The sequence below is a fragment of the Scyliorhinus torazame genome, chromosome 5 (assembly GCF_047496885.1).
Source record: "Scyliorhinus torazame isolate Kashiwa2021f chromosome 5, sScyTor2.1, whole genome shotgun sequence".
Classification (NCBI taxonomy): domain Eukaryota; kingdom Metazoa; phylum Chordata; class Chondrichthyes; order Carcharhiniformes; family Scyliorhinidae; genus Scyliorhinus; species Scyliorhinus torazame.
Window position 1 is genome coordinate 195332191 of NC_092711.1, and position 13857 is coordinate 195346047.

Sequence of the window (13857 nt, forward strand, 5' to 3'; positions counted from 1 at the left end):
ATTCCTCCCCCCTCTGCGGCCTACCCAGACCAGCCCATCTCTCACACCCTTCTTTCAGAGCACCGAGGCAAGTTGTAACGTTGTGCACAGGTGTTTAAGTGAACAAATATGTAGCGGTTTGTGCCCTAGCCCCAAAAGCTCTACTGTGCCTTGCACCTGTGCCAACTTAACTGATGTCTACCTTTCTGGCCTTAAGGCCCTTATGCTACGCATAGGTAGATCCCCAGGCTGTATGTCAGGAATGGAGGCGGCCTGCTGCGATTCCCGCCCTGTGACCTGTGTCCCCTTTGGCGGCCAGCTTCTGGGGTGACCGGACCTGGATGGGTCTGGCTGCTGCTCGGGTGTTCTAGGTGGCTGGATGCCGCCCCAATCTGCCTGCTGCCCTTCCGATGCTCCAGGGAGAGGCGTTGGGAGGGGGAGTCCGAGGCAGGAGTCATCGGCACAGGCCCCATCGCTCCATGTGTCGGGGGTGCGAGCGGAGTTAACGCCTGAGGCTCCCCACAACCTGCCGCTGCCAGTCTCGAATCGACCAGGATTTGCATGCTCGTGGCCATGGCGCACAGGGTGTGGCCCACCTCCGTCTGAGACTGCTCTACATCACCCAGTGGCTGTGCCATCTCTCTCTGGGACTGGGCCACCTCCCCGTGTCTGGGCAAACCATCGTCGCTCTCAACCATGGCCCGCTGTGACTTAGCCATGTTCTGGAGTGCCGCTGCAATGTCCAAGTGGCCCTGGTACACGGCAGACCTGTCCTGGGCCTTGGCCACTGCCTGCACAGATTGCCCCAGGCCTGGAACATCTGTTGACCCATGGCCAAAACCTTTGCCCTCAAGGCCTCCACTGCTGATGCCACCCGTGCGGTTTTGGCCTGGGTGGCATGCATGGTCAGCACCACCTCCTGCTCCTGCATGCGGTTGTACTCCTCCAATTGCACCTGCAGGTGCTGGAAGTTTGCCGACAACCCCTCTTGTAGTCTCTGGCTTTGCGACTGCATCTCCACAATCGATGGGACTGTCTGTTCCAGAAGCCCGAAAATTATCTGGACGGCAGCTAGTCCCTGGGATTGGCCTGCCCTGTGACCGTTCGTCTCCTCGGGGGTTCCTACCTCCTGTTCTACCGTAGCATGTGTGTAGTGCGCACCAGATAGTGGCCCAGGAGCCTCTTCACTAAAGTGCCCAAGGTGAGTGTTTCTGGGATGGTGGAGGGTGTTGGAGACAGCTGTGACGGGATGTTGGTGTCTTCCCCGGACTTGGGGCGGGATTCTCCCCTACCTGGTGGGGCAGGCCGTACCGGCGGCGAGGAGTGGCGTGAACCACTCTGGCATCGGACCGCCGGGAAGGTGCGGAACTCTCTGCACCTTCAGTGGCTGGGCCGGCGCCGGCGGGGTCGGCGCCATCCCAGCCAGTGGCGAAGGGCATGGCGCCATGCCAACTGACGCCGAAGGGCCTCTACCGGCCGGCGCAAGTTGGCGCATGCATGGGAGCGAAAGCGTGTGCTGGCGTCATCCCAGCGCATGCACATTCTTCTCCGCGGCGGCCATGGCGGACCGTTACACCGGCCGGCGTGGAGGGAAACAGTGCCCGCACGGCACAGGCCCGCCCGCGGATCGGTGGGCCCCGATCGCGGGCCAGGCAACCATGGGGGCCCCCTCCCCGGGGCCAGATTCCCCCGCGCCCCCCTCCCCACCCCCCCTCCCGAGGACTCTGCAGGCTGCCCGCAGAGCCAGGTCCCGCCGGAACGTACCTGGTGTATTTTACACTGGCGGGACCCGCCGAAAACAGGCGGCCACTCAGCCCTTCGCGGGTCGGAGAATCGCCGGAGGGGGCGCAGCCAACGGCCCCCGACCGCGTGGCATGATTCCCACCCCCGGCGAAAAACCAGCACCGGAGAATCCGGCAGCCGGCGTTGGGGCGACGGGGTGGGAATCGCCCCCCCGGCGATTCTCCGGTCCAGCGGGAGGGTCGGAAAATCCCATACTTGATGGCGCCCGTTCGTGTCGGTGTCATTGCTGCTCGACATGTGGGGTTGTGGTTGTGGTTGGGGTCAGGGGACACCAGATGGACCCGCCTCATCACCAGCAGCTCCTGCAAGACACAAGACGCATGATTGCATTGTGGCTGACGGGAGAGTGAGGGTGTTGGAGGTGTGTGGGAGGAGGGGGCTGTTTGGGGTGGGGGGGTGGTGGCGAGGGATGTGAGGGTGGTGGTGGTGGGTGTGGGAGTGGTGTGAGGGTGGGGGTGGAGAGGTGGTGTGGTGAAGAGATGGTTAGGGGTGCTGGGGGGGGGGGCGGGGGTGGGGGGCATGACACATATACCATGGGGACCTGGAACTCAGTGGGTCTCTTCCTCACCCGATGCTGACCTCTTCCTCGGCGACTGGCCTTTCTTCAGGCCTTCCGATCCCATCCCGTGCCCTCTGTTCTGCTGAGGTGAGGGGCCGCAGGTCCGGCGGACTCCCTCCAGTCTTCTCCCACATTTGGCGGTTATGAGTGGCCTTCTCCTGGGGGGGGGGGGCAGTCAGGGGAAACAGAAAACGCACACTGTTACACACTGATGCATGCAGCCAAGGGTGGGTAGCTGGCAGCTTCAGTAGCCAGGGCACCAGGTCACAGCGGCCGGTATGGGTGCTGGCATGTGTGCAGGGTGGGATTTGGCCGCCTTCCGGGTTGGGGGTTTACGGGTGTGTGGGATGTGAATTGATGCTCGGGCCACACTTTTCAGAAATAAATTTAGAGGACCCAATTCATTTTTTTTCCCAATAAAGGGGCAATTTAGTGTGGCCAATCCACCTCCCCTGCACATCTTTAGCTTGTGAAGGTGAGATCCAGGCAGATACGGGGGAATGTGCAAACTTCACACTGACAGTGACCCCAGGCCGGGATCGAAACCGGGTCCTCAGTGCTGTGAGACAGCTGTACTAACCACTGTGCCACTATGCCGCCCGAGTTCTCGGGGCACATTGCTGCCTACTGATCCTGGCTGCTTTGAGGAAGTCATGCAGTTTCTTTTGGCACTGCTGGCCGGTCGTCGCGCCGCTGCCCATGGGCACTGATGATGTCTGCCACCTGCGCCAAGGCCCTGCAAACAGCTGGCAGCCTCGTTCCCACCCCGGGGTACAGGGTCATCCGTCTCTCCTCCATGGCGTCCAGCAAGATCTCCAGTTCAGTATTGCTGTTCATCTTGCTGCCATCTTGTTAGCTGAAATGGTGTGTAAGGAGTGAAGTGTGTATATGTGGCTGCAGCTTGTCAGCCTCCTGAGTATCAATCCTGAACCCAGCGAATCCCGCACCATTTCTCATTGGATTCGATTGTGTTCCACGCGGCAATGGTGCTAGCCACCTAACGGTCGGTGAATTGATCCAGGTGCGGCACCAGTTTTGCTGCCGTAGAACTCCACTAATCATGTCCCGGCATCAACACTTAGTCTCAGAAACGGAGAATCTGGCCCATGAAATTAAGCTGACAGAGTCGATAGAGAGCAGCGACTTCCAAAGGTTAGAGAATCTAGGACTAGAGGACATAGCCCAAAGATTACAGGCAGGCTTTTCATGAGTGAAACTGGGGACAGAATTTTATTCTCGCCCATGGGGTTCCGAATTGGAAGGCCCCTTCAGTGTGGGGCACCCTCCCTTCACGGACCGGAGCCCCCCATTTTTCCCTCTCCTCTTTGGCTTACCTTACTACAGTGAGATCATCTCACTCACAACCCCCAGGACATCCGCTACCTTCCCCTCCCTGGGTTCTCTGGTACTCATCAGCATTGTGGTTCCTGGGACTTTGTCTCAGGGATGGTGTTGCAGTCCATCTTCTGGCCACTACAATGCTATTGCTGGATGGGCTGGAGAGCTGTCTGCCAATCTCATTGACCGACAGCTCTCCAAGGTGGAACTTGCTTCCAAGTGAGGATGGAAGTCCTGCCTGCTGCCAGTCAATGCTCATTTGAGCGTGAAATGGCAGCGGGCCTGTCGGTGTCAGCGCGGATGCGTTCCCCACTGACGGAGAAAGTTAAGTTCTTGATTAATCGGGGGATCAGGGGTTATGGGGAGAAGGCAAGAGAATGGGGATGTGAAACATATCAGCCATGATTGAATGGTGGAGCAGACGTGATGGACTGAATGGCCTAATTCGGCTCCTATGTCTCAGTCTTATAGACTCTCTGGATGACGAGTTACAGAGGGACATAGATAAGCTGCAGCGTTGGGCTGAGAGGTGGCAAATGGAGTTTAATGCAGGAAAGTGAGAGGTGATTCATTTTGGAAGGAATAACAGGAAGGCAGAGTACTGGGCTAATGGTAAGAAGGCGTACGATGTGTTAGCTTTTATTGGTAGAGGGATTGGGTTTCGGAGCCATGAGATCATGTTGCAGCTGTACAAAACTCTGGTGCGGCCGCATTTGGAGTATTGCATGCAATTCTGGTCGCCGCATGATAGGAAGGATGTGGAAGCATTGGAAAGGGTGCAGAGGAGATTTACCAGAATGTTGCCTGGTATGGAGGGAAGATCTTATGAGGAAAGGCTGAGGGACTTGAGGCTGTTTTCGTTAGAGAGAAGAAGGTTAAGGGGTGACTTAATTGAGGCATACAAGATGATCAGAGGATTGGATAGGGTGGACAGTGAGAGCCTTTTTCCTCAGATGGTGATGTCTAGCACAAGGGGATGTAGCTTTAAATTGAGGGGTGATAGATATAGGACAGATGTCAGAGGTAGGTTCTTTACTCAGAGTGTAGTAAGGGCGTGGAATGCCCTGCCTGCAACAGTAGTGGACTGGCCAACACTAAGGGCATTCAAATGGTCATTGGATAGACATAGGGACGATAAGGGAATAGTGTAGATGGGCTTTAGAGTAGTTTCACAGGTTGGCGCAACATCGAGGGCCAAAGGGCCTGTACTGCGCTGTAATGTTCTATGTTCTATGAAAGCTCACCATCCTGAAAATCCGTGCCCAGGAAACACATCTGTGTGCAAACCGTGGTCGAAGTGTGGAGCTCATAAAAGTTGATGCTGACTCAATTGTTAATAGCAGATCCAAGAATGATAGATTTCTGAAAGCCCAAAGGTGTAAAGCAATATGGGGCAAAAGCAAAGTAAATAGCATGACGTCACAGATCAGCCATGATCCCGTTCAATGGTGCAATTTGCTCAAGTATCAATTGGCTCAATGTTCGACTCCTTCTCCTAAATTTCTACATACTGGCAAAATGACTGAAAGGATAACATAAAATCTATAAGAATAGTCGTTTGGTAGTAAAAAGCTTGAATATTACTGAAAAGAGAGAAGTTACCGAAGCCTTTCATCTCACACTCATCAGGCATAACATATCTATAGGAGGAGAGCAGGGAATATAGGAAAGCATGTTGGGAATCTGTGAGACTATTTTAAGAAGACACAACAGCAAAGATTTCATGATATGAAACAGATGTGGAAATAATGATCCATTTCAAGAACATTAGTTATTGGGATAAATGAATGTGATAGGAATGTTTTGAATGCGGGTGTTAATACTGACAGGGTATTGTGTGTGATATGAAACAAATTATATCCACTTTAGTATATAGATATCCACAGCTTAACACCTTAATTACTTACTCAGGCTGTTGCCTTGGATCCCAGATATCATCAAACTCTGACCCCTCTGGCACATCTTCCTCTGCCCAAATTTGCTTGGTGTCTGGAGGGTTCTCAGGGTTCGAATCTGATTCAGAAGAGTGTGGAGTCAATTAGATATTACATCTTTTTCTTTCCTCCACTTTAAGAGCTGGAATTGGTAGTCTTACAATCCAATGCATGTCATCTTCTGCATCTTTTAAACATACTCCACTGAAGTTGTTGACTTTGAGCCTGGTCACCAGCCTATCATTTCCTACCCAAATGATGATTATTCTTCCATCAGTCTTGAATGTTAGCAATGTAACACAGGCAGCACATTCTGTCCTCACTTGATATCTATACTTGCATTTTCTAGTAAGATGACTTTGTCAGTGGTTGCCCCTCCCTCATTTAGGATCTCTTTCAGCTGCTTTGATTTGGATCAAATATTGATTGAGAACAGACTAGGGACCCCCCCCCCCCCCCCCAACCCCCTCCCTCCACTCTGATCTATGCAACCCAGGTGCTCTGCTGGGTGTACAGCTTACATGGACTATGTAAATGTAGATGTTTGTTGACAGGGTATTATTGTTGGAGAATGGAGCACATGTCCTGCAAGGCCAAGGGCAGCAGAATGCTCCCATCAATATTGTTCCAATCCTGTCAGACTCCATGCTGCATTTCTGCGAACATTCCACATGAGTAAACCCAGGTTTGCAATGCTTCATTTCACAAGGAGGCCAGAAATGCTTGTTTCTAATTTTGGCCTGAGAGGTTAATATGCTCATAGATCCCAGCTCTCTTTCAGTAACTTAACTGACTGAGCTGCAAGTTGAGCTAAGTAGTGGTAATAGTCCACCAACCTTTGTGTCGTCCGCAAACGTACAAATCAGACCCGTTACATTTTCCTCCAATCATTTATCTACACCACGGACAGCAAAGGTCCCAGCACTGATCCCTGTGGAACACTACTAGTCACAGCCCTCCATTCAGAAAAGAACCCTTCCACTACTGCCCTCTGTCTTCTATGACCTTACCAGTTCTGTATCCAACTTGCCAGCTCACCTCTGATCCCGTGTGACTTCACCTTTTGTACCATGGACCTTGTCAAAGGCCTTACTGATGTCCATGTAGACAACATACGCTGCCCTACTTTCATCAATCATTTTTGTCACTTCCTCGAAAATCTCGATCAAGTTAGTGAGACACAACCTCCTCTTCAGAAAACCATGCTGCTTCTACGTCCATTTACTTCCAACTGGGAGTAAATGCTGTCTCGAAGAATTCTCTCCAATAATTTCCCTATTACTGACGTCAGGCTTACTGACCTGTAATTTCCTGGATTAACCTTGCTACCCTTTTTAACAAAGGAACAACATGATCTATTCTGCAGTCCTCTGGGACCTCACCTATAGCCAGTGAGGATAAAAATATTTCTGTCAAGGCCCCTGCAAATTTCTCCCTTGCCTCTCTCAGTATTCTGGGGTAGATCCCACCAGACCCTGGGATTTATCTACCTTAATGTTTTCAAGATGTTCAACACCAAGTCCTTCTCTTTGGTGAATATTGATTCAAAGTACTTATTCAGTACCTCACCCATTTCTTCTGGTTCCACGCATAGATTCTCTCCCCTGTTCTTGAGTGGGCAAACCCTTTCCCTGGCTACCCTCTTGCTCTTTATATACATGTAAAAAGCCTTGGGATTTCCCTTAATTCTGTTTGCCAATGACTTTTTGTGACTGCATTTATTTCTCCTGACTCCTTGCTTAAGTTCTTTTGTACTTTCCTTATATTCCTCACAGGCTTTGTCTGTTCCCAACCTTCTAGCCCTTACGAATGCTTCCTTTTTTGTTTGGACTAGACTCACAATGTCCCTCATTACATAAGGTTTCCGAAACTTGCCATACTTAGCCTTCTTCCTCAAGGAACATACTGGTCCTCAATTCCTATCAACTAACATTCTGAAATCCTCCCACATGCCAGATGTTGATTTACCCTCAAACATCCACCCCCAATCTAGATTCTTCAGTTCTTTCCAATTATTGTTACAATCAGCTTTACTCAAATCTAGCACCTTCACCCGAGGACTTTTATCTTTATCCACCAATACCTTAAAACTTACTGAATTACGGTCACTGTTCTCGAAATGAGCCCCCTACTGAAACTTCGACCACTTGCCCAGGCTCATTCCCGAATACCAGGTCCAGTACGGCCCCTTCCGTAGTTGGACTATCTACATATTGTTTCAAGAAGCTCTCCTTACAATCTCTGCTCCATCCAAGCCCCTAGCACTAAGTGAATCCAAGTCAATGTAGGGGAAGTTAAAATCACCCACCACAACAACCCAGTTGCTTTTACACCTTTCCAAAATCTGCCTACATATCTGCTCCTCTATCTGGTTCTGGCTGATGGGGGGCCTGTAGTAAACCCTCAACATTGTGACTGCACCCTTCCTGTTCCTGAGCTCTAGATATATTGCCTCGCTGCATGAACCCTCTGAGATGTCCTCTCGCAGTACAGCTGTGATATTCTCCTTAACCAGTAGTGCAACTCCCCCACCCCTTTTACATCCCCCTCTATCCCGTTAAACTAATTTGGCAGGGGAATGGGAACCAGATTTGTAGTCCAGCAACTAAGGTAGCCGATATTCAGGACGCCAAAGCGTGTAGTGAGGCAGTGGGGAAGGGAACACTGACAAAGGAGAGTACTTGCAGGCACGGAGATGGGTTGAAGTGTGTATACTTCAACGCAAGAAGCATCAGGAATAAGGTGGGTGAACTTAAGGCATGGATCGGTACTTGGGACTACGATGTGGTGGCCATCACGGAAACTTGGATAGAAGAGGGGCAGAAATGGTTGTTGGAGGTCCCTGGTTATAGATGTTTCAATAAGATTAGGGAGGGTGGTGAAAGAGGTGGGGGCGTGGAATTATTAATTAGAGATAGTATAACAGCTGCAGAAAGGCAGTTCGAGGAGTATCACCCAAATGAGGTAGTATGGGTTGGAGTCAGAAATAGGAAAGGAGCAGTCACCTTGTTAGGAGTTTTCTATAGGCCCCCCAATAGTAGCAGAGATGTGGAGGAACAGATTGGGAAACAGATTTTGGAAAGGTGCAGAAGTCACAGGGTAGTAGTCATGGGTGACTTTAACTTCCCAAATATTGAGTGGAAACTCTTTAGATCAAATAGTTTGGATGGGGTGGTGTTTGTGCAGTGTGTCCAGGAAGCTTTTCTAACACAGTATGTAGATTGTCCGACCAGAGGAGGGGCAATATTGGATTTAGTACTTGGTAATGAACCAGGGCAAGTGATAGATTTGTTAGTGGGGGAGCATTTTGGAGATAGTGACCACAATTCTGTGACTTTCACTTTAGTAATGGAGAGGGATAGGTGCGTGCAACAGGGCAAGGGTTACAATTGGGGGAAGAGTAAATACGATGTTGTCAGACAAGAATTGAAGTGCATAAGTTGGGAACATAGGCTGTCAGGGAAGGACACAAGTGAAATGTGGAACTTGTTCAAGGAACAGGTACTACGTGTCCTTGATATGTATGTCCCTGTCAGGCAGGGAAGAGATGGTCGAGTGAGGGAACCATGGTTGACAAGAGAGGTTGAATGTCTTGTTCAGAGGAAAAAGGAGACTTATGTAAGGCTGAGGAAACAAAGTTCAGACAGGGCATTGCAGGGATACAAGATAGCCAGGAGGGAACTGAAGAAAGGGATTAGGAGAGCTAAGAGAGGGCATGAACAATCTTTGGCGGGTAGGATCAAGGAAAACCCCAAGGCCTTTTACACATATGTGAGAAAAATGAGAATGACTAGAGCGAGGGTAGGTCCGATCAAGGACAGTAGCGGGACATTGTGTATTGAGTCTGAAGAGATAGGAGAGGCCTTGAACGAGTACTTTTCTTCAGTATTTACGAATGAGAGGGGCCATATTGTTGAAGAGGACAGTGTGAAACAGACTGGTAAGCTCGAGGAAATACTTGTTAGGAAGGAAGATGTGTTGGGCATTTTGAAAAACTTGAGGATAGACAAGTCCCCCGGGCCTGACGGGATATATCCAAGGATTCTATGGGAAGCAAGAGATGAAATTGCAGAACCGTTGGCAATGATCTTTTCGTCCTCACTGTCAACAGGGGTGGTACCAGGGGATTGGAGAGTGGCGAATGTCGTGCCCCTGTTCAAAAAAGGGACTAGGGATAACCCTGGGAATTACAGGCCAGTTAGTCTTACTTCGGTGGTAGGCAAAGTAATGGAAAGGGTACTGAAGGATAGGATTTCTGAGCATCTGGAAATTCACTGCTTGATTAGGGATAGTCAGCACGGATTTGTGAGGGGTAGGTCTTGCCTTACAAATCTTATTGAATTCTTTGAGGAGGTGACCAAGCATGTGGATGAAGGTAAAGCAGTGGATGTAGTGTACATGGATTTTAGTAAGGCATTTGATCAGGTTCCCCATGGTAGGCTTATGCAGAAAGTAAGGAGGCATGGGATAGTGGGAAATTTGGCCAGTTGGATAACGAACTGGCTAACCGATAGAAGTCAGAGAGTGGTGGTGGATGGCAAATATTTAGCCTGGATCCCAGTTACCAGTGGCGTACCGCAGGGATCAGTTCTGGGTCCTCTGCTGTTTGTGATTTTCATTAATGACTTGGATGAGGGAGTTGAAGGGTGGGTCGACGATATGAAGATTGGTGGAGTTGTGGATAGTAAGGAGGGCTGTTGTCGGCTGCAAAGAGACATAGATAGGATGCAGAGCTGGGCTGAGAAGTGGCAGATGGAGTTTAACCCTGAAAAGTGTGAGGTTGTCCATTTTGGAAGGACAAATATGAATGCGGAATACAGGGTTAACGGTAGAGTTCTTGGCAATGTGGAGGAGCAGAGAGATCTTGGGGTCTATGTTCATACATCTTTGAAAGTTGCCACTCAAGTGGATAGAGCTGTGAAGAAGGCCTATGGTGTGCTCGCGTTCATTAACAGAGGGATTGAATTTAAGAGCCGTGAGGTGATGATGCAGCTGTACAAAACTTTGGTAAGGCCACATTTGGAGTACTGTGTACAGTTCTGGTCACCTCATTTTAGGAAGGATGTGGAAGCTTTGGAAAAGGTGCAAAGAAGATTTACCAGGATGTTAGCTGGAATGGAGAGTAGGTCTTACGAGGAAAGGTTGAGGGTGCTCGGCCTTTTCTCATTAGACCGGAGAAGGATGAGTGGCGACTTGATAGAGGTTTATAAGATGATCAGGGAATAGATAGAGTAGACAGTCAGAGACTTTTTCCCCGGGTGGAACAAACCATTACAAGGGGACATAAATTTAAGGTGAAAGGTGGAAGATATCGGAGGGATATCAGAGGTAGGTTCTTTACCCAGAGAGTAGTGGGGGCATGGAATGCACTGTCTGTGGAAGTAGTTGAATCGGAAACATTAGGGACCTTCAAGCAGCTATTGGATAGGTACATGGATTACGTTAAAATGATATAGTGTAGATTTATCTGTTCTTAAGGGCAGCACGGTAGCATTGTGGATAGCACAATTGCTTCACAGCTCCAGGGTCCCAGGTTCGATTCCGGCTTGGGTCACTGTCTGTGTGGAGTCTGCACGTCCTCCCCGTGTCTGCGTGGGTTTCCTCCGGGTGCTCCGGTTTCCTCCCACAGTCCAAAGATGTGCAGGGTAGGTGGATTGGCCATGATAAATTGCCCTCAGTGTCCAAAATTGCCCTTGGTGTTGGGTGGAGGTGTTGGGTTTGGGTGGGGTGCTCTTTCCGGGAGCCGGTGCGGACTCGGGGGGCCGAATGGCCTCCTTCTGCACTGGAAATTCAATGATAATCTATGATTAATCTAGGACAAAGGTTCGGCACAACATCGTGGGCCGAAGGGCCTGTTCTGTGCTGTATTTTCTATGTTCTATGTTCTATGTCTGAAACATCTAGATCCAGGAATGTTTAGCTGCCAATCCTGTCTCTCCCTCAATCAAGTCTCTACAATTACAATATCATAGTTCCACTAATCCAAGCTTTAAGTTCATCTGCCTTACCTGTTATACTTCTTGCATTGAAACAAATGCAACTCAGACCACCAGTGTTTTGTAACATCTCCCTGCCTGCTCTTCCTCAAAGTCTTACTGGCCCTATTCTCTAGTTTTCTCCTCAGTTATTACACTTTCTGACCTATTGCTCTGATTACCACCCTCCGCCACCAGTTTGAACCCTTCCCTGTGACATTAGCAAACCTTGTGGCCAGAATATTTATGCCCCTCCATCTTAGATGCAACAAGGGCTAAAAGCTGAGGCTAATACGCTGGGGACATGGGTTCAAATCCCACCATGGCAGCTGGTGGTTAGGATTCAGTTAATTAAATCAGGATTTAAAAGGTACTCTCAGTAATGGAGACCATGAATTGATTGTTGTAACAACCCATCAGGTCCGCTAATACCCTTGAGAGAAGGAAATCTGGTGTTCTTACCTGGCCTGTCCTACATGTTACTCCAAGCCACTCAGTTGTATCAAACCACTGAAAAGTCAAAAAGGAATGAAACCAGATGGATCACATGGCATTGATCAAGGCACGAGAAACAAGAATGGCAAAACCAATCCTGTCATCCCTGCAATGTTCTCCTTGCTAACATCTGAGGCTTGTATCAAAATTGGGAAAGCTATCCAAAAGACTAGTCAGACTGCCAGACATTGTCTGTGAAGTATGACTCTGTGAATATGGACTCGTTATAGACAGTGCTAAATTATCCCACAACCAATGGGTCATATCTAAGCTCTGCAGTTCTGCCACACCCAGCCATTGCAGGATGAGGTTCCACAAATATCCGCATCCTCAACAGCGGAGGAGGCGAGTACATCAGTGCAAAAGACAAGGGACGGGATTCTCCGTTGGCCGGCACCGAAATCGGAAAAGGCGATTGGGCGGTGAATCAGTTTTGACACTGAAATCGTGGCGGGCATCGGGTTCACACAAATTGCAATTCTCCGGTACCTCGACAGCAGTGTTAATGCATTCCACTCCCAATGTACAGTAAACGCCATTCACATATCATTAGCGGACCTGACCCGATATTCTCTTGGGTGTTCACGATTCTCCGCCTCCACTGGTGTGAATTACCGAAGGTGAGTATCACTTATGCTTTTAAAAATCGGGAAACAGGCGCCATGGCTGATGAGGGAGAGTAGGTAGGACATACTGAGGCATGATCGTGGGCTGGCGGGCCGGATCGGGCGGGGCGAGAGGGGCGATGGGAGAGGCGGACGTGCTAGAGTGCCCCCACATAGACTGGGGCGGATTCCCAGCACGGACCTCCATTGCCATGGCCTGCAAGGCATCTTGTTGCACACCCCACTGACCACCCACCTTGATCACTAGTTCTGCAGAGTGACACCGGCCGCATGGCACCACCACGCCCGCACCACAGCACCGCACCCCCCGCCATACCACCACCACCCGCCCCCAACCGGCTGCCACCCGGCGCCGGAGCATCACAAGGCTCACCCAAGGGCAATGGCCACAGCCGCCCCTACAGCGAGTCGGCAGACGGGGACTGCACAGCGTACCGCTAGCAACGGCAGCGCCAGCCAACGGTACCCATGGCAGGGTACATGCAGTACCACCAAGTAGCCCGGTGGACCTGGTTGGGCATGGGTATATGCACCATGCTAACATGTTAGCCTTCCACCCGTTGCAGACAATGGATACTGGAGTACAGCCAACAATGGTGGTCTTCCTCCAAGTCGCTGCAACCCTAGGGGATGCACTGCGGCTGTATGCGCTGGAGGTCTCAGCCATGGCGCGCTGTGACTGGACCATGCTTAGGAGTGCCATTGCAATATCCAGGTGACCCTGGCACATGGCTGCCTGGGCCTCGGCCAGCGCCTGCACAGAGTGCCCCAGATCTTGGATATGCTGATCCATATCCAAAACCGTTGCCCCCCAGTGCCTCCACAGCAGACGCCATCCATGTGGTGTTGGCCTGGGTGGCACACATGATCGGCACCACCTCCTGCTCCTGCCCGCGGTTGGATTCCTCCAATTGCACCTGAAGGTGCTGATGCTCGACGACAACCTCTCATGTAGTCCCTGGCTCTGCGACTACATCTCCACAATCGATTGGACCATCCTATGGGGTGGTGTGAGGGTGGTATGGAGGTGGTGTGAGGGTGGTATGGGGGTGGTGTGAGGGTGGTATGGGGGTGGTATGAAGGTGGTATGGGGTGGTGTGAGGGTGGTGTGAGGGTGGTGTGGGGGTGGAAAGGGGCTGGTGTGAGGT

At 50.6% G+C, this 13857-nt stretch overlaps 1 protein-coding gene across 1 annotated transcript in view; it reads right to left on the reverse strand.

The window, feature by feature from the left end:
- dnaaf6 (dynein axonemal assembly factor 6) overlaps positions 1–13857 on the reverse strand; it is a 306696-nt gene that overhangs the window by 41724 nt on the left and 251115 nt on the right. Inside the window, exon 4 of the mRNA XM_072504956.1 lies at positions 5587–5692. Coding sequence (XP_072361057.1) covers positions 5587–5692 — 106 coding nt within the window. The remainder of the gene's footprint in view (positions 1–5586; positions 5693–13857) is intronic.